General features: G+C 33.7%; 1 protein-coding gene and 1 non-coding gene across 2 annotated transcripts; both read left to right on the top strand.

Annotated features, from left to right (window-relative positions):
- The first annotated feature begins 5,166 nt into the window (after positions 1–5,166).
- On the top strand, positions 5,167–8,019 carry LOC108993624 (probable glycosyltransferase At5g20260). Its single transcript, XM_018968603.2, has 4 exons — positions 5,167–5,506; positions 5,617–5,768; positions 6,264–6,612; positions 7,227–8,019. Exons 1-4 carry the CDS (start codon positions 5,213–5,215, stop codon positions 7,902–7,904), a joined length of 1,473 nt encoding a protein of 490 aa, XP_018824148.1. The 5' UTR covers positions 5,167–5,212; the 3' UTR covers positions 7,905–8,019.
- Positions 8,020–18,527: 10,508 nt separating this feature from the next.
- On the top strand, positions 18,528–18,635 carry LOC118343917. Its single transcript, XR_004797704.1, has one exon. It is a non-coding gene; the product is annotated as a small nucleolar RNA R71 (small nucleolar RNA).
- Positions 18,636–24,305: the final 5,670 nt, after the last annotated feature.

Here is a 24,305-nt window from a genome sequence, read left to right as displayed (position 1 = left end):
CTATCCACTTAAGAGTAGTATAGGACTTAGAGTGGTACGCCAATATATATATATATATATATATATATATATATATATATATATATATTATGAAAAATGATTAATTTATACCAAATCGCATACAAATCTTTATAAAAAAGTATGTCGCTTTGGAAAAAAAATGAGGTGTCTCATTATATAACATGCTATATTATAAATTAATTTAAATTATAATATAGCTTATAATTTAAATTACTATTATTACATAGCATGCTATGTTATAAATTAAAGATGCTATATTACTCTTATAATATGTTATAAGAGTAATTATTAATTACTTTTAAAATATAAGATAAATAATAGTCTAGATCTCATCTTTAATTTATAACATGCTATATTAATTAAAATTATTTTTTAAAATGTGTGTTACATATTAAAGTACTTTTTAATCTTAAATAAGCTAAAAAGTACGTTTGAGGAAATCATCATTTGTACTTTTGATGATTTTCCTCAAATGTGATTTTTCGGACAGTCCGGAATGTTGTTCAAATTTTAAAAAACCTGTCAGTAGACGAAACTGTCAATACAACTTTCAGATAATTATAACTTTCAAAATTTTAAGGATATAGTCACAATTTTTAAAAAATAAATGATCGTCATGATTTCTACCTGATAAAACATTTTTTTAATTTGTTTTCAAATAAATGTAACATGCTTAAAGGTACTTTGAATATATGATTACTAAACAATAAATAATTTTTTAATAATAAAACTTATTACGTACTTAAGCTATAAGTTATAAGCCCTAAAACTATAAGTTATTTTTTTCACTGCAATCCCAAACATGCACTAAGTTTAATATAAAACTAAGTTAAATAATTAGTATAGAAGTAAATTAGCAGTGAATGATTTAGTTTTAATTTTTAATTTTTGAAAAAACTAAAATTTGAAAGCCCACAATGTAACGCCCTGGTCTCGCAGGGATCGAAGAATTACTTCCTATAATTTAAAACTCACAATTCATCAATATATTTATAGACTCCAAAATATAACGTCATTAGAATACTACAAAATCTCTTAATAAAATCCGCCACTTCTCAGAAATCTTCTATGAGTAATCCACTATACTTAAATAATCAGTTCACCAATGCTCCATAATCCTGATCCTTATTTGGACTATTCAAAAATCATCTGAAAAATAATTGGAGATAAGATGTGAGTTATCAACAACTCAGTAAGCAGAAGACATATACTAGTATGTAAACATGAGCATTTTTACATAGTTCAGAATGCAAAAACAAAACATTTCAGTATCAATATGCAAATCTCAATAATACATATTATCAGAAAATCAGAGCGACTTTTCAAACATTTCATATTCAGAAAACCAACTTTTCATATTCAAAGACTCCTTTGGCACAACATGACTGAACATTTTCATCTTATCATATTATATCAGAGCATCATATCAGAACAAAGATCATGTTTAACCCCCATGGTAGGGTTGTGCATCCTGCAGAAAGCCAAGCAGAACATAAATCACCATGTTACCAAAGCGATTGCACTCAGAACAGAAAACCACTATTATATCCCATGGGGGCCAGAGGTCACTATTGTATCCCGTGACAGGGCCAGAGGTCACTATTATATCTCGTGAGATGGCCAAAGGTCACTATTGTATTCCATGACAGGGCTAGAGGTCACTATTATATCATTGACAGGGCCACATATTAGAGCAAAACAAAATCAGAATCATCATATCAGAATCAGAGTTCAGAGTCAAAACAGAATCAGAAAGTTATGCCAAAGGTTTTTCAAGTGCCACATCTTATCAACACAGAGTACTAAACAGAATCAGATCGCAAAAACATAACTTATACACAAAATTTCATATTCGCTCTCTTTTTCAAAGTTCAGAAATAGAATGTCAAAAATAAGCTCATGTCTACACCAGTCATGACAGAAAATACGTTCTTCTTAAATAGAATCTCATGAGTAATGCTGAACAAATATCCGAGATTGTTTTCAGATTTCTTTTCATAGCAAAACATGCACATTTTCCAAAAAGGACCTCAATTCATTTTATTTAATGTAAAGTCTAGTATAGGAACCCCGCTTACCTGGATTTCTTAGCCTTTTGAAAATTTCCTCAACAATACTGAGCGAAAATCAATCGTTACCTATAAAATAATCACGTAACTTCCATAAATTTCCACTCCACATATTCCAATATCTAAACCTGAAATACCTGTTCTAATACCTCAAAACCTACAATTTCTCTTAATTCTAAAATACCATCACTTTCTAAATTTATCATTTAGCCACTTAAACGAATTCATACCGAAGAGAGTAATCGAATAAATATTATGATAATTGAATACCGGTGTTTTTAAAATACTAAAGTACCCATAACGTATTATAGATTAATAGAATACTATGGCTACTTAAAATCTCATAAAATAAAGCCAACTTGAAAATTGTGTTCAATTGAAAACTAAATAGTTCAAATTAACAATATAATCTTTTTTCTTTTATGTATAATAAAAACCAAGCCCAATCTTTAAACCACAACCAATTAAACCAAGCCCACTTAAAACTAAAACCCATTAAACTAAAACCACGGAACCCCACATAACCCCACATATCAGAAAACATCATACAAAGGGTAAAATTGTAATAAAATCTCAAAATTATTCTTCTTTCTAAAGGGCTTTACGAGTGAAAACTTTCCTATTTTGAAGGCTTACCGAGGGGGAAGGGAGACATGCGGCAGATCCTTGCTCTCCAGAGGAAAGCTCACAACAGCGGATTGGGGAGGTTCTAGGTGGTCGGCGACGTGAAAAAAAAACACTGAGAGAGAGAGAGAGAGAGATGTAAAAAAAATAAGTGCACACAGCTAGCGAGAGAGAAGCAAAAAAACAAAGACGGAGAAGCAGTGCAAGTGTTCGGGAAAAGCTCACCACGAGGGACAAGGGGGGACTGAGGCAGCTCGAGGCTGACAGAAAGGTGACAACCGGCGGATTTTGTGGCTAGCCCGATAATTTTTCCGTTGTATGGTGGTGACCAATCGGATTTGTGGTGATGCTCTGTTTTCAATAGGAGAAACAGGGGCTCTCTTCTTTTTCGATAATGGCCAGCGGTGGTTCCTTGTGGGTTCCCGGCAGCTTATGGAGGTGTAGACTAGGTTCGTCGGGAAGGCGGCGCGATGGCTTCACGCGGCATGCAACACGGTGCACATTACGTGGAGTAGGAAGGCAAAGGCTTCGTTAGGTTGGCGTGGTGTTTTCCTAATAGGTGAGGACAGGCTGCGATGATGCTGGGACGGCGTGGGTCGTGGCTTGTGGAGGTTGGTTTTGAGGTTTGGGCATGGTGGCTCCGTGCGGTGGACCTACACGTGATTGGCTTTCATGGAGTGGCTCTCGGTGGAAGGGTCTCTTGCCGTGATCTTAGTGCTCGTGGTCGAGTTTGACCTGTGTTGGCCGTGGGTGGTGCATTGCAGAAGTGCACGGTGCGGGGTGGAGGTCAGTGTAGTTGTTGACGGCAGTGTGGAGTGCAACTATGCATGGGTTGCTGCGGCCACTTCTTTAGAGAGAAAAACATGCATTTAGAGTTGATTAAAATCCTAGAAAATCACATACGTGCATGAGATATGGAAGTGAAAGCTGATTCCTGGTTGCCTCGGGTTGGGCTTATTGGTCCATTCCATGCAGTTGGGCCCAGTCCAAGAAAAGAAAAGTCCAACAAAAGGAAAATGCACAATAAAAATAAATAAAAGTCAATTAAAAACACTGCAACTCAATATTAATAAAATAAAGTAATAAAAGTCCAACAATAAAATTATTTATTAAAGCAAAGAGTAAATTTAAATGCAAACACTGATTAATATCAAGAAAGCACATCAAAGTAAATTTCACAACTTAAAAATTATAAAATAAATCCAACGAGAAAATCAAATAAATTTTAAAACAAGAAAAATAATATTTAAATTAATAAAAAAATAATCTTTTACATAAAAAAAATAAAAACGCTAAAATACGGGATATTACACACAACAAATTCTTTTTTAAAAATAGGTTAAATATGAAACTCAAAAAAACTCAAAAAAATCCTCAATCCAACTCCGTTCCGACTATATTAGTGCTCACCCCTAATGTTCTCCAATTTTCAAGTATGACTCTTGAGGACTAGAGTTTCTCGTAATGGGGTAGGATTGTTATAAACCTAAATTAGGCAATAAATAATAGAATATCTATAATGAGATATATTCATGGTAGTAATGTTTTAATTAGCTTAAATCAAGTAGCAATATTTTCTATCAAGGCATTTTCTATCAAGGGGTAAGATTTTATCCATATAATAAGATTCCTACGTAATAGGCCGTATGGTAAAAAAATATAATGACAAAAATTACTCTCAAAATATTTTCACCTTGTATGAAAATATGGACGTCTTGGTTATCTCGAAGTAGCCATTCTCTTACTTTTTTTTCTTAATCTATTAAAAAAAGGATTCTAAAACTTCTAATACCACTTTGGTCATACACAATATCTTAGAAAATACAATTCTACTACATACAGTTATTTTTGTATACTCATTACATACTACTAATATGGCGGAACTCAACATGAATTATTTTATATTAAAAATAATTGCTGAATTCCGTCCTAACAAGAAGAACGTAATAGAATTAATATTGTCACTTTCAATGGTGGTACTATGATAATATTGTTTATAGAAACGTATAATTGCTAATTAGATTGTGAGTAGATTTATTTTATTAATTGTGATTAATTATTTATTGTACAATATAGTGAGCTTCGATGCATGGTTTTAACTTTTAGGTACTGCTACATTACTTCTGCCTACTTAATTTCCCATAAAAAGTTACCAAATAAATCTTGAGACCATCTAAAACTATTAGTAAGAAGGAAAATGGTGGATCGAGGCAGCACCAATTCATATTTTATTTTATTTTTTTATATTTTTTATTTAATTATTATAAGTTTGTTAATTTTTTCTTTTAAATATTTAAAGGAATTTAAAAAATACTTAAAAAATATAAATAAAAAAGTGCATTGATAAGAATCCGGTCACTCTCGACACTAAAATATGAACAAAAAATAATATAATATAAAATAAATAAAAATAAAAAATAAAGAAAGAAAAATACTAGAGCAGTGTTGTTAATTGCTATGCTTGGCCATCCCAAAAGGCTTTCGCAGCAGTCCCAGCCATGGCTGGCTTGTCGGTCCCCTCGCCATTTCTGCTAACACTAGCCCTTCTCCTCCTCTTCCTTCTCATCTACATCTCTCCCTTAAACCAAAACCACCTCACTCTCCATTTTTCTCCATCTAGAACTGCTCCAAGTCCGACACTTACCTACCCACAAACCAGCCACAAAACCCCGGCACAACTTTCAGCGGCACCTTCTCCTGCGGAGGCGGAGTCTTTCCCAGATTCACCACCTTTCTCAACTTCCACCGATAATCCCAGTAGCAATATTCCTCTCAGCCGTAATAACATCAAGGTGCATATTCTCTTTCGTTTGAAACACTAGTTACTGATCTGTTTGGTTAATTCATCGATGATTTTTCTATTGTTTCCTTCCTTTGGGGTGCACCGTGCGTGCGTGTGCAGAAAAGGAGTAGGACGGAGAAGATCGAAGAAGATTTGGCCAGAGCTCGAGCGGCTATCCGCAACGCAATTCGTTTACAGAACTATACTTCTGATAGGGAGGAAACATACATCCCCAGCGGATGCGTTTACAGGAATGCATACGCCTTTCATCAGTTATGTTTCTAGTAAACTCTGTTAATTTTTCATACAGGGCTGCTGAAAATGTTTGCATTTCTGGGTTGGTTTTAGATTGGTTATAACAAAGTTTTTCAAGTCCATCTTCGGCAAATCTACCGACATTTTTTTCTGAGCGGTCTGCATTCCGGCTAGCGAAAACGTTTTCCAATCCGTTTCTTTGTTTGTTTGCTTGCGGCCGTACGTGCATGCTTTTGTGTCTTTAATTCGAGCCTCCTCCTTTTGGCCATATCTGCACCGCATGATTTTCTCACAGACGACATCTTGATAAAATATAGAAAGCAAACAAGTTAGTTACTTAAAAAATATAAACAAGTTGGAATCCTCTTACCAAATCCCAAGACATTTATTTTGATTTGTCTTCAAGTAATCGATTAAACTATTTCTTGGTCTTAGTCTGAGTCTATTGCACGGTGACGTTGGGATTTAATAAAAAATTATAAATTTGCTTGTTTTATTTTTGGGGTTGGCAGGAGCCACATAGAGATGGTGAAGAGATTCAAGGTGTGGGTGTACAGGGAAGGAGAGAAACCGATGGTCCACTGTGGGCCCATGAGTTACATCTACTCCATAGAGGGCCAATTCATCGACGAGATGGAGAGAGGAGAGAGCCCTTTCCTGGCCCCTCGTCCTGATGAGGCTCATGCGTTTTTCCTGCCTATAAGTATAACCAAGATTGTTGATGTCTTTTACAGGCTTGACCCCTGGCACTTTCCTATGCTTCCAATCTTCACCGACTATGTTAATGTTGTTGCAAGCAAATACCCCTACTGGAATAGAAGCGGTGGAGCAGACCATTTTATGATCTCTTGTCATGATTGGGTATTTGCTTATATTGACCTTTCCTTTGCAATAAATGATTTTTCAAGAGGGCCAGTCACATATATTTCTTTATATTTATTTGAACAATTTTTGTAGGTTAAAGTTGCTTACTTTTGGTCTTGTATGGAGAATGAGATGAGATGAAAAATCTATAAATAATAGTAAATTAGTTTATAAATAGTAGTGAAAGAATATTATATTTTGAGAAATGAGAGAAAAAAAATTGAATAATAATATATTTTTAAAGTTAAAATATTGTTAGAATATAATTTTTTAATAAATTTTTTATTTTGTAATTTGAAAAAATTGAATTGTTTTGTATGTTTTGTTTAGAAGTTTGAAAAAGTTGTAATGATTAAGTAATGATTAAAAGAAAAAGTTAAATATTTGAAGTATTTGAGTGATGTTTAAAAAATAAATTATGAAAAATTTTAATGAGATGAGATGGTTTGTTCTTTCTCAAGCTTTGTTCTTTCTCTGGGTTTAGGAGCTGTGCATAAGAATTAGGGGTTGATGACAGTGAGGCTGACTTTGACTCACGTGTTTAGAATGATAATAATCACCTTACTAATTTCTAGCCAGTCAATGAGCTCTTTTTCTCTTTGGTTTTCCAGGCACCAGAGGTCATAAAGGAGGATCGTGAGTACTTTAAGAACTTCATAAGGGTGCTATGCAATGCCAATACGTCTGAAGGATTCATACCAACAAGAGACGTCTCATTGCCGGAATATAATCTGAAAGGTCACCCTTTGTACACCCTCGGCCCACCCCGTCTCGGCCAATCCCCTCGGAACCGCAACATCCTTGCCTTCTTTGCAGGTGCAGCGCATGGAGACATAAGAAGCCTTTTATTTGAGCATTGGAAGCAAAAAGATAATGAGATCCAAGTATATGAAAAGCTTCCCACGAAGAAAAACTACCACAAATTGTTGGGGGAATCCAAGTTTTGCTTGTGCCCAAGTGGGTCAGAAGTGGCAAGTCCTAGAGTGGTCGAGGCCATGTATCAAGAGTGCGTCCCAGTGATCATTTCTGATTATTACACCTTACCCTTTAGTGATGTTCTTGATTGGAGCAAGTTTGCAGTATTCATTCCTCCAAAAAAAATACCTGAGATCAAGACGATTCTGAAAGGAATTTCAGAAAGAAGGTACCTGACATTGCAGAAGAGGGTGAAACAAGTTGCAAGGCATTTCGAGTTGAATAGACCAGCCAAGCCATTTGATGTAATTCATATGGTGCTTCATTCAGTGTGGCTTAGAAGGATGAACATTCGGCTACATTCTTATAATTGATACCTCTTATATTATTAATTAACTGAACAGAAACAATCTTAGTTTTTTGAATTTGTATTAATTTACTTCCTCTGTATTCTTTTTCCATATTTGGGTCTATGAAATATTAATTCATCCAAACAAAATGTACAAAAAAGTAATATAATCTTAGTATTCGACATGAATTTTTCTTAAATAGAATTAGTAAATGTAAGCAATGTGTCTTTTGGAATGTTCTGAAAGATTCATAGTTTTGTATTTTATTGCATATGGGTTTGTGAAATCATGAAACCAACACATAGACCACCCATTAATGTAACCAAATTATACTGAGCACCACCCTTATTCTACTGTAGCAGTTGTTATATGTATTTCCTACTTGAGTTTACACTTCTTCCCAAACACACATTGCTCACAAAAGTCGAGTGATCCTGCTTTCTGATCACAAACCAAATCTCGTTTGTTAGAGCATTTCCAATGAATTTTTCATCCTAATCTTTAAAATACATCACCAAAATTCATTTTTTCTATTTTTCATACTGACTTTTACAATATATTATACATTAGCTTATCTATTTTTTTTTTCATATAATTTAAATAGTATACTTTTTAATATTTTATGGGAGAAAAGCATAAGAAAAGAGCGAAAATAAATAAAAAATGTTTACATTTGTGCACAATCCACGCTACATGTAACAACAACATTGTAGGAAAATTGACAATAGATATGAAATGCATCATCCGTTGGATGCACTTTTGGACAACTTTCCTTCAAATTTTACATAAAAATGGGTTTTACAAAACCCATTGAAGATGCTCTAAGGATTGTCATACCCCTTCCATCAATGAGAAAATATATTTATAGCCGTGGTTTGTGTAACCGACGCGTAATCGCTTTGAAAAAAGTGAATAAAATATGAGATCCATATGAAAAAAATTAATTTTTTTAATAGTGGATCTCATATTTTTTCAAAGCGATTACACGGCATTTACGCACTTCACAGTTGTATATAGAATTACTCTCAATGAATTTCAACCAATATGCCAAAACCAAGTAGTGTTAGAGTTTCGATAATCTAAAGAACACAGAGCAAGTAAACTTATTACCGTATCTGGTTTATAAAAGTAATGGTCGTCAACCTTGATACCTTTCATCGCAACCTATAAGAGCATTCACATTGGAATATCCAAATGCAACTGCAAAAGCTCAAATGGCTAATAATAAAACATAAAAATGGGCTGCATTAGATTATGCAAGTGTAAAACCAAATGACTTTTAGCTACAGTGATTCAACTCCTTCGGTCATATTTGACTTAATACTGTAGTTCAACCAAATGTTTATTTATTATTTTCTTCCTCTCTCTCTTCCCTCTATTTTTCCAATCTGAAGTAGTTGCTTTTCTAGTCCAGCACCTATACAAAGCAATGTTTTGAATACCGTACCGGACATCGTACCGGTCAAGGTACTGCAACAAAATATTTCAGTACCGGTACCGTTTCGGGATAGCGTTTCGGGATAACGTTTCGGGATAATCGATATATAAATAAATTATATATATAAATATATATAAAAATTATATTCCAAAATAATAGTCTATATATAAATAAATTATATATAAATATATATATATATAAAATTATAAATAGTCTAGTCTAAATTAGGGGTTAAAAAATAAGTTTGTAGTTTGAAAAAATGAAAAAAAAAAAAAAACACACACACGGCGGCCGGTAATTTATTACCCGAAATTTGTCCGAAATGGCCGGTACGGCCGGTATTTTAGCCGGTACGGGACATATATAGTATCTATATCGGCCGGACAGCCGAAACGAAAAATTTCGGCCGTACCGGCCGGTACGGTACGAAATTTAAAACACTGATACAAAGTGCATCAAGCCTAGTAAAGGAACTATTGACATAGAACAAAAAAATTAATATTATAAAACAATAATATTTTCATGCAGCTCTTAATTTAGAAAAAAAAAATTAATAGAACAAAAAAATTGAAAAAAAATATTATTAAATTTATAATATTTTATTATTATTTTAACTAAAAAATAGATAATCCAATGTGGGAATAATTTTTGAGTGGAATAGCCAAATGAAAAATCATGTCATATTATGCAAATTTTACATTTGCATATGCATAATCGAATGCTAATGCTTCTACTATTGTTAATGATTCTGCCTTCATAGAATACTTATATCCAAGGAGGTACAAAGTGCCTAAAGAAGTAAGATTTCTTTTAAAAAATTGAACATTTTCTATTTCCAAACAGTATCTTCATTCACCCTTATTTTGATTACAGGCTGGTTTGGATAGTGAGAAGAGATAAGATAGTTTTAGTTGAAAATTAAAAGTTAAATAAAATATTATTAGAATAATATTTTTTAATATTATTATTGTTTTGAGATTTGAAAAAAGTTGAATTGAGATTTAAAAATGTTGAATTATTTATTATATTTTGTGTGAAAAATTGAAAAAGTTGTAATTATAAGATGAGATAAAACACTCTAAATCCAAACGAGCCCTCACCAACAACCTTGCAAGCTACACCAATATACATTAGGATTGAGCTACCACTAATTGGCTCACAAATAGTAAACCAATCCTTCTAGGAGCTATATGAAAAATACAAGCACCATCAAGGAGCCACGTCATTACAAAAAACAATAACAGAAATGAAAAGTTATGAATCATCATATTTCTCCATAGAAAATGAATTTTGACTTATTGGGATTATAATAGATGACTTTCTTAATGGATTTGGAACTCTGAAGTACTCCAGTCACCCTCTCAATTCACCTCTGCTCTAGTATCTCCCTATATCTGGCTATACAACCTTTCACAAATAAAACCACGACTAGCTTGATTACCACCATGTTTCCCATTCAATTTTGACCTTAAACTCTATATAATTCAAAGTAGGCTAGCTTGACATCTTATAAGTAGATGGTGTTGATTTCGCCTAGACTACTATGCAATGTTATAGTATAATTCAGGGTGTCAATCCACAAGGAGTCGAAAGAAACGTTACAAAAATGCAAACTTAAAGTAAAAGATCAAATGACAAGATGATATAAATGTGAAAAATATTTTGAAATCTACCTAAAACACGTAATTAAAATGAGATTAAGATACAAATAAAAATGCAAGTAAAGCTTCGAACTTCCATCAACTGGATCCAATACTTTAGTTTTTCCAATCCGAATTATACACGCGATTAGGAATTATAACACCAAATTTCTAATTGGAAGATATGACAATATACCCATCTAATTTCTCAAATTTAATTCTAGAATCTATTTTCCCATTTACAAACCACAGTTTTCATGTATAAAAGGAATATCAGATCTAAAGGCGATACAATATTCACAAACAATAATGTAACAAAAGATCACATCAATGGCATGAAAAACCTGTTTAAGTCGCAATCATTTTTCATAATCCAATAGCTCAACAAAATCAAACCATAGTAAGATTTAATATAATTATCTCAAACTTATAATAATCAAAACAAATAGAGAATTCAATCCAAGTATATTAAACAATAAAGCTTAATCTGTAAATTGAAACATAATCAAAACATTTTCACCAATCAATTTTTGCCCTAAGTTTTAGTTCTCTATAGGAGCACAAAAAAAAGTCTTTTTTTTAGTCTTCCCGAACTATACCATCCTGTCATCCTCCCCCTCTTAAGTATCGTTATCTTTGAAAAGTCTTCCACTCGTTGGAAAGTCTTGCTCATTGAATCAATTGAGAATTATCTCAATTCAAAAATTTCGCTGAATTTCATAGATCAGCCAAATCCCTTAAATTTTGCAGATCAGTCAAATCTCTAAAATTTCGCAGATCAACCAAATCTTATATTCTCTCTGCCGAAACTATCCTCATCTTGACCGAGTCAAATTAACCAACTGTCAAGTGATTCTTTTCCTTTTAAATTTCCACTGGAGATCAGATATGTTTAGCAAATCTTGGACCCTCACATTTTGGCACTTATTCAACTCCCTTTTGAATTCGAAACGTGCTTCATTTGAATAGTAGTTCTAACTCATTCTTCATATTAATGAAATATGAGTCCTGAATACTGAAGTTGTTGGAAGCACACAATAGGAGAGAATAAACATAATGGACTTGCATCTTTCTTTTAATGGGCTTTGGCTCTGATTTGATTGGGCTTTAGCCTCCTCTTTAATGAATTCTAAATTAAACATAAAAAAATGTGCATAGGAATATCTCAAAATAAATAGAACCTAAATTCAAGAATACAAATTAATTCTTATAATTTTTATTCACATTTTAGTATTCTAGTCCAATAATATGGTATTTAGAGTGCATTTTTGTACACTCATCATACCCCCAACTTGCCCCCAACTTGCTTATTGTTAGTCCCTAGCAATTTCTATGCAAAAGAAATGAAAGAGACTAAAGCAAATCACTAAAACAAGCCACCAATTCACACTTTCCAGATTTATATATCAAAACATTCTAAGCAATTCAATAATTCCATCAAGATCAATCCACCTATAGGAATTCAGAGAGTGTGTGTGTGTTCTCCAAGTCATAACCATCTTACCATTAACCTTGACATATACAACATCAAGAACGTCTCAAACAAAATGTTCAACTTTATAACTCACGGGTATAATAGTGTTTCGTGTAAGAGATTTCTCTATGGAGTTGATAAGTGGTGTACACACAATCATATGAAGGTTTAAGTAATTATGAACAAGCAACAAATAAGCATTGATCTTATGATAGGAATACTAACAAATGAGAATTCAACCATTCTTTCCACAGGCTTACTTGGGATCAGATCGGTAAAAAAAAAAAAAGGTTGCAATGTGGCTTAAGTTAGGCTATATGAAAAATGAGGAAGAAAGAAAACGATTCAAAAGCTTCCAAGTACATACCTAAGGAATCTTATTAGACATCTCAATAAATCATATTCCTCACTTGATGTACTCTTCAACCTTTCAAATCTCTGAATAATGCATCTCTCTTTTTTCATTTACTTCTTTTTTTCATTTATAATTTGGTGAACAAGTATATGTTACCCTAGTATTCTATTATTTCTACCCAGCCTTGGTATTTCTGACGTTGAAGCTAACTCATTTGAACAACTAGTAACTCATGTTCTTCCCTTTGTTTTTATTCTTCATGAAAAAGAATTCAACATCTAGTGCATCAATGTGGAGAGGTATGGATAATGTAGGTGTATGAAGAAAAAAAAAAGTTTTATGTGTTTCTTGGCTAAAAGTTGGCTACTAGGGGTCTATAATTGAAAGGGTTGGCTTGAAAGGCTCAAACGTTAATTCCAAGTTAACTTTCATCATATGTAAAGTATATCCGCTATCACATCACAAACCATGCAATGATATTCTCAAAATAAGTGCCTATTTAAAAAAATAATAATGGACATTTATCATAATTTTCAGCATGTGTTGACTCTCACTCATATCCAAAACTCACACATAAAGACTTAAGCAAAAGAGTTATCTAGATACATGTGTCAAACCATCATCTTACCACAAGACTTGGATGAGTGCATTAGAAATCCTGTGAATACCTCAACATAATGATCAAGATGAGTTTGTTGAATTCACTAAGATGACTATGTATGAGAATGAGCATACATATGAAAGGATGTACGTGTGATGCTAATTAAAAAAAATTATGTCATATGTAAAAGTGCCACAGAGTTTGAACAAGAATTTGTAAATGTGGAATTTGCACCACCTCCCAACTTAAATGAAACATTGTCCTCAATGTTTAAGAATCAAAACTGAATGGACAGTAGTAAAAAAGAGTAGAATACACCTGATGTACGACGTGAGCTGCCCAATAAGTATAAGAGATGGCAAATTGAAATGGCATAATGAAACTATCCTGAAAACAGAAAACAAAGAAAATAATGACAAACAAAAATAAAAAATAAAAGAAACGAAACAAAAAAGACATATCTGCAAGGTGGGGTCAAGGTTGATAGACCGGATCTGAAAGTGGAATGTCTTCCACTTCAAACATTTGTCTATCAATAAGGATTTTGAGACGTTGATCATTTACTTTAAAGACCCAGCCATCCCTAGAATCCTCTATTTCTACCACCCTGTTTTTAAAAACAAGCTTCACTACAAAAGGCCTGTCTGTCTAGATTGAAGTTTTCCTTAAGTGATTGTGAAGTCTAGAATCATATAAGTATACTAGGTCATTAGGCTCAAACGTCTTCCAAAGAATATTTTTATCATGAAACACTTTCATTTTAGCTTTATAGATTTTAGAGTTATTATAAGCATCATTTCGTAGGTCCTCAAGCTCGGTTAGCTGTAATTTTCTAATATTACTGGCTTTCGTTAGGTCTAAATTGAAGGTCTTAAGGGCCCAATATGCTCTATGCTCTAGTTCAATTGGAAAATGGCACGGTTTTCCAAAAAGCAGCCTGTAGGGAGACATGCTTAAGAGAGGTTTAAATGTTATTCGGTAGGCCCAAAGTGCATCATTTAGCCTTAACAACCAATCTTTGCGGTTGGGGCTCACCATCTTTTCTAAGATTTGTTTAATTTTCCTGTTGGACAACTCTAACTATCCACTAGTTTGGGGATGATAAACAGTAGAAATTTTATGAACAACCTCATATTTTTTCATAAGAGCCTCAAAAGAACGGTTACCAAACTGAGATAACACATTTTCTTTAAGAAATCTTATCACCGTCTTGTTGTCATTAGTCCTACAAGATATTGCCTCTACCCATTTAGACACATAATCTATGGCCATAGTAATGTATTGATATCCAAAACAAGGGGGGAACGGTCCCATAAAATCAATACCCCAATAATAAAAAAATTTTATTTCTAAGATCGGGTTTAAGGGCATCATATTACGATGAGACAAAACCCCTAGCTTTTGACACCTTTCACAAGAACGACAATAAGCAATAGTGTGACAGAATAAGGTAGGCCAATAAAATCCATACTGCAGAATCTTTGCAGCGATTTTCTTCATAGAAAAATGACCTCCACAAGCTTGAGAGTGACAAAATTCTAAGACGCTAGCAATCTCCTAATCAAGGATGCAACACCTCATAATTTGATCAGGCCAATATTTGAAAAGAAAATGTTCATCTCAATATCAATTGCGTACCTCATGGAAGAATCTCCTCTTGTCTTATGCGCTCTAATCTGTCGGTATCTTGTTTGCAGCCAAATAATTCATAATATGAGCAAACCATGGAAAATAAGTAATGAAGAATACATGTTCATATGAGAAATTATCTCGGATTGGCATGTCATTGGAGTTGTCGATAAAAGTGAGTCTTGAGAGGTGGTCAACCACTACATTCTCCACGCCTTTTTTATCCTTGATTCTTACATCAAGTTCCTACAAAAGTAAAATCTACCTAATTAGTCGTGCCTTAGCATCATTCTTTGTGAGAAGTACTTAAGAGCGGCATGGTCAGTGAAAATAGTGATGGGTGAACCAATCATGTAAGCACGAAATTTGTCCAACGCAAAGATTACGGCTAATAATTCTTTTTTAGTAGTGAAGTTATTCATTTGTGCACTATTCTAGGTCCTACTAGCATAGTAAATGGCAAAAAGTTTCCCTTCCTTTTGTTGTCCAAGGACGGCACCTACAACATAATCACTAACATCACACATAATTTCAAAAGGAATGGTCCAGTCTGGTGGGTGCATAATGGGAGTAGATGTAAGCTTACCAATTAACATTTCAAAGGCCTTTTGACAAGCTTTAGTCCACTCAAAATTTGTATCCTTAGCTAGGAGGTTACACATTCATCTAGATAAAGTAGAAAAATTATGTATAAATCTCCTATAAAAACCGGCATGGCCAAGAAAAGATCTAACATTCTTAACAGTTTGAGGCATGGGAAGCTTAGAGATTAGTTCAATCTTTGATTGGTCTACCTCTATTCCCTTTGGAGAGACAATATGAATTAGGACAATTCCTAAAGATACCATGAAATGACACTTATCCCAATTTTAAACAAGGCCTTTTTGTTCACACTAGGCCAAGACTCTTTTCAAATTTAGCAAACAAGAATAAAAGGAATAATCAAAAACAGTTAAATCATCCATAAAAATTTCCATGCAATTTTCAACTATATCGCTAAAAATGCTCATCATGTAACGTTGGAAGATGGCTAGGACGTTACACAAACTAAATGGCATACGCTGGCATGCATAAGTTCCAAAAGGGCATGTAAAGGTTGTCTTATTCTGGTATTCTAAAACAATTTCAATTTGATAATAACTAGAAATAGTAGAAAGGATGGCTAGCCACTCGCTCTAAGACTTAGTCAATGAATGGCAATGAAAAATGGTCTTTTTGGGTGGCAACGTTCAACTTCCTATAATTAATGCACATTCGCCACCCAGTCACTGTCTTAGTAGGGACTAATTCACCTACCTCATTCTCTACTACAGTAATACCCGATTACTTAGGATTTACTTGAGTATGACTAACCCACTTACTATCGTCAATTGGGTAAATATTACCCGCATCCAACAGTTTTATTACCTCATTTTTCACAACTTATTTCATGGTGTGGTTAAGCCTACGTTGGAGATCTCTACAAGGGCTAGCTCCCTCTTCTAAGTGAATGTGAGGAAATCAAAGGACTAATACCCTTTATATCAACTATGGTCCAACCAAGTGTAGATTTATGCTCATTCAACAATTTAAGAACTTTCTCACCTTGGACAACACTTAATTCTGAAGAAATAATAATATAAAATGTATCACCTGGATCCAGAAAAGTGTGCTTAAGACCCTTGGGCAGCCGCTTGAGCTCGAGTTTAGGAGTTTTCACACTTGATGGTTGCTGTTTTTCGCTCCTAGCTAGCAATTCTTCATACTTTGGCTACCATGGTGATCCTCCATAATCCTGCAATTTATCAAAATTAACACAATTTCAGCAAACACATTAGAATCAATGGTAAGTGAAAATTTAGAATTAACAAGAAAGTGTTCAAGGGGATCTGAGTCAATTGTTAAGACTTATTTCTATCAAGTAGATTTGTTGGCACTCAATTTCTTCCCTTGGCTACTTACTAATATGGAAAATGTTGACCTCAAATATTATGTTCCCAAAAGAGAGCTTCATCAATCCATTCCAGCAATTTATAAGTGTATTAGCCATAGCAAGAAAATGTCTACCTAATATGAGAGGAATCCTAGAGTCAGAATCAACAACAAACTGAGTATCCAAAATTAAGAAATCAACAGGGTAGTAAAACGTCTCAATTTGGATCAAAACACTCTCAACTATACCTCTTGGTTTCTTAACTGAACGATCAACCAATTGAAGCACAACATAAGTGGATTTAATTTTACTCAAACCAAGCAGCAAGTAAATCGAATATGGCATGAGATTTACACTAGCTCCTAAGTCAAGCAAGATTTGTGCAAACTCATGACTACCTATTATGCATGAAATGGTAGGGCAGCCTGGATCTTTATATTTTGGTGGAATTTTTTGTTCAATTACAACACTTACTTGCTCAGTCAAGAATGCTGTTTTTTGAACGTGGTACTTCTTTTTTACAGTGCATAAATATTTTAGAACCTTAGCATACGCAAGAACCTGAGTTATGACATGCAATAGAGGAAGGTTAACCTTTAACTGGCTAAGATTTTCTAAAATTTTAGCACTATGGTTAGTAGCTTTCAAGGTAAATTTGAGAGCTTGGGGAAAGGGCACCCTAGTTGAAATTACCACTACCTCACTATCCTTTAAGTTGTCTAGTTTTCCGGTACTCAAACTTCCTTGAGTGTTCCTATTTCTAGGCGTTCCTTCTATAACCTTACCAGTTCGAGTGGTTATGGCATTTACGTCCTTAAGATCTTGACTATTAGGGTTCGAGGTTTGTGCCATATGCTGCCCACTAGGATTGGGTTAAGCTTGGATGGAAACTTCCCATGCTCAAAAGCACTAGTCAACTTAGAAACATGGTTCCACATCTCTTTGTTCTCTTCTACCACTTGGGTGATCATTGTCTCAAATTTCTAATTTGTTTTACCTTAAGCCTCAATAAATGCATATAAGGTGTCCTCTAAAGGGTTCCTAGTAGGTGTGGGCTGATATGGAGGCGTAGGGTAAGCTCTATATGGCTGTATAGGTTGTTGGCTTTAGATTTTCAATTAAAATTGGGATGATTATGCCACCTTGAGTTGTAGGTATCGGAGAAAGGTGTAAAAGACTTGTTGTACATGCCTAGGGCATTACATTATTCCTCATACAATCCCCTCATTCCAGCAAATGTGAGGCATTCTTGAGTTAGGAGATCTACCCCACCACACACAAAATACGGTCCAAAGGACTCTACACGAGTAGCCATTTGTGTTGGCTTTAAATCTTTAGTTTTTAACACCTCTAACTCCTTAGTAAGCATCTCCACCTAGCTTTTAGGTTATTCCCTTCTAGTAGGCCATGACCTTTTTGTACTCTCAGTAGCACTAGGTCCGGTCCAAGTGTGAGCTTTTTCAGCAAGCTAATTGAGATATTCTATAGTCTCATCTAGATTGTTTTGCAAAAACTCACCATTACACATCATCTCTATGAATTGGCACTCTCTAGGTGTAAGTCCCTCATAGAAATAACTAACTAAGCGCCAGTTCTCATACCGATGGTGATGGCACATACTCAACAACTCCTTAAATCTCTTCTAAACCTGATACAAAGTTTCACTATCCTTTTGTGCAAAGGTGGAGATCTACCTCTTCAAAGCACTGATCTTATGTTGGGGCAAGTATTTGTTAAAGAAGGCTCATGTCATCTCATTCCATGATCCTATTGATCGTGGTCTTGGTGAGTACAACCAACTTTTTGCTCTATCCTTCAAAGAGAAAGGAAATAACTTAAATTTCACAATATCATTTGTACCATTATGACTACGAATAGTCACAACTACTTCCTCAAACTCTTTGATGTGCACATAAGGATGTTTATTCTCTAAACCATGAAAAGTGGGAAGTAACTGTATCATCATTGGTTTAAAATCAAGTTGGCAAGTGTTGGTTGGAAACATGATGCATGATGGTGTGGGTGTGTAGGATGGAAGTAATCTTGAAGAGTTCTAGTGGGTTGATCTCTATGTTCACTCATTTTTCGGGACAAGATGTATCGTCAAATAAAGGATTAAAATGAAATTATTCTAACTCTGACACAGACCTACGAGCAAACCTACTCAAGGCGTCTCTATATATGTGCATGCAAGGTAAAAAGAAAAGATTAAAAACTAAAAAAATACTACAAAAAGAAAAGAAAAAAATGCTGCAAAAAGAAAAGCAAAAAATAATGCAGCAAGCTAAAAGAGGAATGGAGTTATCGCCTTTACAAGCGGCTGAAGTAAATTATGTCTTATATCGATTATTGCACCGTACTTCTCTTTAATGGTGCCAAAATTTGATTACACCCAAACTAATATGTGGTGTTGTGGTATAGATCATGGTGTCGATCCACAGGGAGTCGAAAGAAATGCTACAAGAATGCAAACTTAAAGGAATAGATCAAATGACAAAATGACAGGAATCTGAAAAGTATTTTGAAATCTACCTAAAACACGTAATTAAAATGAGATTAGAACACATATAAAAATGCAAGTAAAACTTTGGGCTTCCATCAACTGGATCTAATACTTTGATTTTACCAATCTAGATTATGCACACGATTAGGAATTATTACCCCAAATTCCTAATTAAATGATATGACAATATAATCATCTAATTTCTCAAATTTAATTCTAAAATCTATTCCACCCTTTACAAATCATAGTTTTCATGTATAAAAAGGAATACCAGATCTAAAGACGACACTATGTTAACAAATAATAGTGTAGCAAAAGATCACATCAATGGCATCAAAAATATGTTCAAGTCACAATCAGATATTCATAATCATATAACTCAACAAAATCAAACCCTAGTAAGACTTAATATAATTGTCTCAAACTTATGATTTTATGTAAAAATTTATGCATTAAATTATCTATGAAAATTCATGATTTTATGAAAAGAGTTATGTATCAAAATATTATGAAAAGTCATGATTTTATGTGAGTCTTATGAATTAAAATATTTATGAAAAGTCATGCATGATTTTATTTGAAAATTTATGCATCAAAATATTTATGAAAAATCATGATTTTATGTGAAGAAACATGTATCACGACATTTATGAAAGAATGTGATTTTATTTAAAATCTATGATATGATATGACAAGTATGCATGTGATTTCTTTTGAAACCTATGATATGACAAGTATGCAAGTATGATTATGATAAAGTATGAATTATAAGATATGTAGCAGCCTATGTTATGATATGAATACGATACCTATGTTATGGGCATATTGCATTGTTAGGTCATACATAGTAGTAGTGCACCAGTATGTTTTCCTTATATATGGATTCCACAACTTGCGGCCATAGGCAGAATCAAAATCTACTTAGATTTGCTAACCCTAACTCACGGGAGTCAACAGTGGGTACCGGCCTATGATAAGTGAAAGATAAGTTCATATTCATGTTCATGTTATTTACGCATGTATTTATGAGTATGTACGTTTTTTTAGAAACCTTATATTTATTATGTTTACTGTATGATGTATTGCTTATTGAGTATTCGACTCATTTTTTTATATTTTTATGTTTTTAAACCATCCCAAGTGATTACATTTATGAGGATGAGATTACAGGACAAGACCTGACCCAGGGAGGCGAGGCAGAGGCCTAGAAAATTTATGTCATGTTCAATTTATGATTTAAGATTTAAATAAATTATTTTGATAAGCACATGAGATTTTAGTTTTTTTTTTTTTTTTTTTAAAGTGCTTCCTTAAACTCTTTGTTGGATTTTAAGTATTTAATAAAGTTTGTTTTATTTATGGAATCTTTTGCATCTGGTGAGTCATTTAAAGAAAAGTTTTTAGTCAAATTTAGTAGCATACTAGCTCCCCGAAAATTCTAAAAATGTCTTTATTGGAGAGCAAGGTGTTACAACATTCCATGATAGAGTGGCCACAACCAAAATCCTTAAAGTCGTTGAGGGGATTTTTAGGACTAATGGGATATTACAGAAAATTCATCCAGCACTATGAGACATTGGTAGGGGTGGCAATATATGACACGACCCATTAAAACAACTTGAACATGACATATAAGCAAGTTAGGGTTGTGTGTTAACTGGTTCGGGTCAAAACGGGTTGATCCGTTAAGACACAATTGCTTAACGGGTCACTAACGGGTCAACCCGTTATGACCCGTTAAGAAAATAAAAATTACCCTTATACCTTTATGACCTAAAACTAAAAAAGCCCAAACTCTGTCTCTGAGTCGCAACCACGCCGCCCCCTCTCCACTCCTCCAGTTCTCTTCATGGTGACGTCGCGTCGCCGCCCCCCTCCAGTTCTCTTCAGTCTTCACGGTGACACCGCCCCCCTCTAGTTCTCTTCACGGTGACGCCGAGTCGCCCACACAGACTTAAAGCCACGAATTCACACTACCCGCCACCAACGCCCCGTCGTCCATGCAGCGCCACGCTGCCCACTGTAAATCAAGATTAGCTCCATGATTGCACGAATGTAAGTGGTTAGGTTGTTAATTTCAACATATGAAATCCCACTAGAGGGATTGGGGGGTTTGGGCACCAAGGTCATTGAAGAAGATGACTGATTTAATCAATTCTCTTTTACAAGTAAACTTGTTGTTTGTTCGGTACAAGGATTTTAGATGAGGATTTTATCTAAAATTTTGTTTTCTTTTATGGAAATTTATTGGTTGTTCTTGCCTAGATTTTCCATCTGGGTAATTTACATTTGGGTTCGTGAATGCATTTTTTCCAATTGCTTTTTTCTTGAAGATCTATTGGCGAAGTGATAATGGTTTTAGTGTTACTGCCACATTCACAAATGCTTTCAACAAAAGCATCTCACAGAGCGAGTGGCCTAGCTCAGAGCCATTTTAGAAAATTTTTCAACTTCTTAGAACCAAAACTAATAATTTTGAAAGGCAACCCTCATCTAATGTGATAACAAAAATAGGTTTTCCATGATTTGAAACTAATCTCACCCGAATAACCTTGAAGCCACACCGTTTCATCATTTCAAAGCTTCCGACAATGTCATTCATCTGGCTTTCTAAGGGTTGTAATAGTGGATATATAGACCATTTCTAGTTAATATTAATTTATTTCTTACCCTTTGAATTTAAAATAAGCTGGATTACCACTTTCACATAGACATTGGAAATTTTCGTATCTTTTCATTCAATCCCTTTTTGGAGTTACTGCTTTGCAAGTCTCAGTTCTTATACATTCAATAAACTGTTGATTTAAAAATCGTTTATCTCAACTATCTTAAAAAATTATTGATATTTTGACATTTTTAAAATTATAATGAATCTCCTACTATCCTTGTGTTGGCCATTAGAAATATTAGTTTACTTACATCATTTTACTTGCATTAATTGGAGTTTTTATTTCATTTCACAAATATTATACTGCTTACATTTGTTCATGTTGTTTGTTGTTAGATGAATTCAGCAGCAAGTAAAAATGACGATTTGATTGATTGGACCCGTTTGACTCAGAAAGTTTTCAAAGTGAGGAATTTAAAGCAAAATGAAGGAATCGGTCAAACGTGTGGGCCTTTTTTGAAATGGTTCCTGATTCTGAGATCAATGATGGCAAGCCACGCGCCAAGTGCAAGATGTGTCGAATTACTTACATGGCAGCGAGCAAATATGGAACTGGAAATATAAAGCATCACATTGACACATGCCCTAGGAGAAGTTCACAAGATATTGGCCAGATGATGTTATCACAAAATAGTGAAAATATTTCAATAAGCACTCATAAATTTGATATTGAACAATATAGAGAAATTTTGGTAGCTGTCATTGTGAAGCATGAACTACCTTTTTGGTTTATTGAATATTCGGAGGTGAGATCTTTATTACAATATTTGTGTCCATATGTTCCAATTATTTCTATGAATAATGCCAATGCTGATTTGGTTAAGATGTATCATTGAGAAAAAAAAAGATTAAATATATGTTAAATGATTCTTCTAGTAGAATTATTCTAACATCTTACTTATAGACTTCCATAACCACTAATGGTTATATGTGCATTACATCATATTTTCTGAATAATAAATGGGTTCTGCAAAAAATAATTTTGAACTTTTCTTTTATGCCACCACCACATAATGACATATATTTGTTTGAAAAAATTTATAATTTGCTATGTGAGTGGAGAATTCAACACAAGATTTTTCGCATTGACTTTAGACAATGCTTATTCTAATGATGTTTCAGTAGAGTTGTTAAGAACTCAATTGAATATTAAAAAAACTATTCTTTGTGATGGTGAGTTCTTTCATCTTCGTTGTTGTGCTCATATTCTGAATTTGGTAGTACAAGATGGGTTAAAAGATATTGATGTTACTATCCAAAAAGTTCATGAAAATATCAAGTATGTTAAATGATCACAAACAAGGAAAGTAAAATTTTTCGATCCAACAAATCAAATGTCTTTGGACAACAAGAAAGGGTTGAGACAGGATGTCCCCACTAGATGGAATTCTACTTTTCTTATACTTGAGAGTGTTCTTTTCTATCGTTGTGCCTTTAGTAATTTGGAGTTGACTGATCCCAATTTTAAGCATTGTCCATCAACATCTGAGTGAGAAAAACTACAGAAGATTAACGATTTATTGTGAGTTTTTATGGAGCCACTTGTAATTTTGTTGGGATCAAATACCCTATAGCCAATCTCTACTTTCCATCAGTGTTTTCAATTTATTTTACATTAAAGCGGCACTCTAAGAGTGAAGATGACTACATGAAGAGAATGTGTTTTAAATTGCTTGCTAAGTTTGATAAATATTGGTCCGAGTTCAATGTGTTGTTGGCTATAGCAGTTATATTGGATCATCAATACAAGCTTCATTTTGTTGATTTTTCTTATACAGGAGAATATTCCATAGAGTATTATGAATGTTCGGAGCAAAATGTCATCTATTTTCATGGAATATAGTTCTTCTAGTGCTCCCACAATGACATGTTCTACCACGACTTCTGATAGCACTGTTAGTGGAGCGGAAAGTAAGTCTTCATATAATAATTATTTATTTCAGGTAATATCAAACAATATTTTTTGTTTAATGATTTATACTATATTGTTGTTTCATATCACATATTGGCTTAAAATATTTTTATTTATTTTTTGTGTACAAGAATTTGACGCATTTAGGAGAGGTTTGGATTCAAAACTCACCTCAATTCATCTCATCTTATCATTACAACTTTTTCAAATTTCCACACAAAATATAATAAACAATTCAAATTTTTCAAATCTCAAAACAACTTTCTCAAATTTACACATAAAATATAATAAAT

The sequence above is a fragment of the Juglans regia genome, chromosome 11 (genome assembly GCF_001411555.2).
Source record: "Juglans regia cultivar Chandler chromosome 11, Walnut 2.0, whole genome shotgun sequence".
Taxonomy (NCBI): Eukaryota; Viridiplantae; Streptophyta; class Magnoliopsida; order Fagales; family Juglandaceae; genus Juglans; species Juglans regia.
This window is presented reverse-complemented; position numbering and strand designations above follow the sequence as displayed.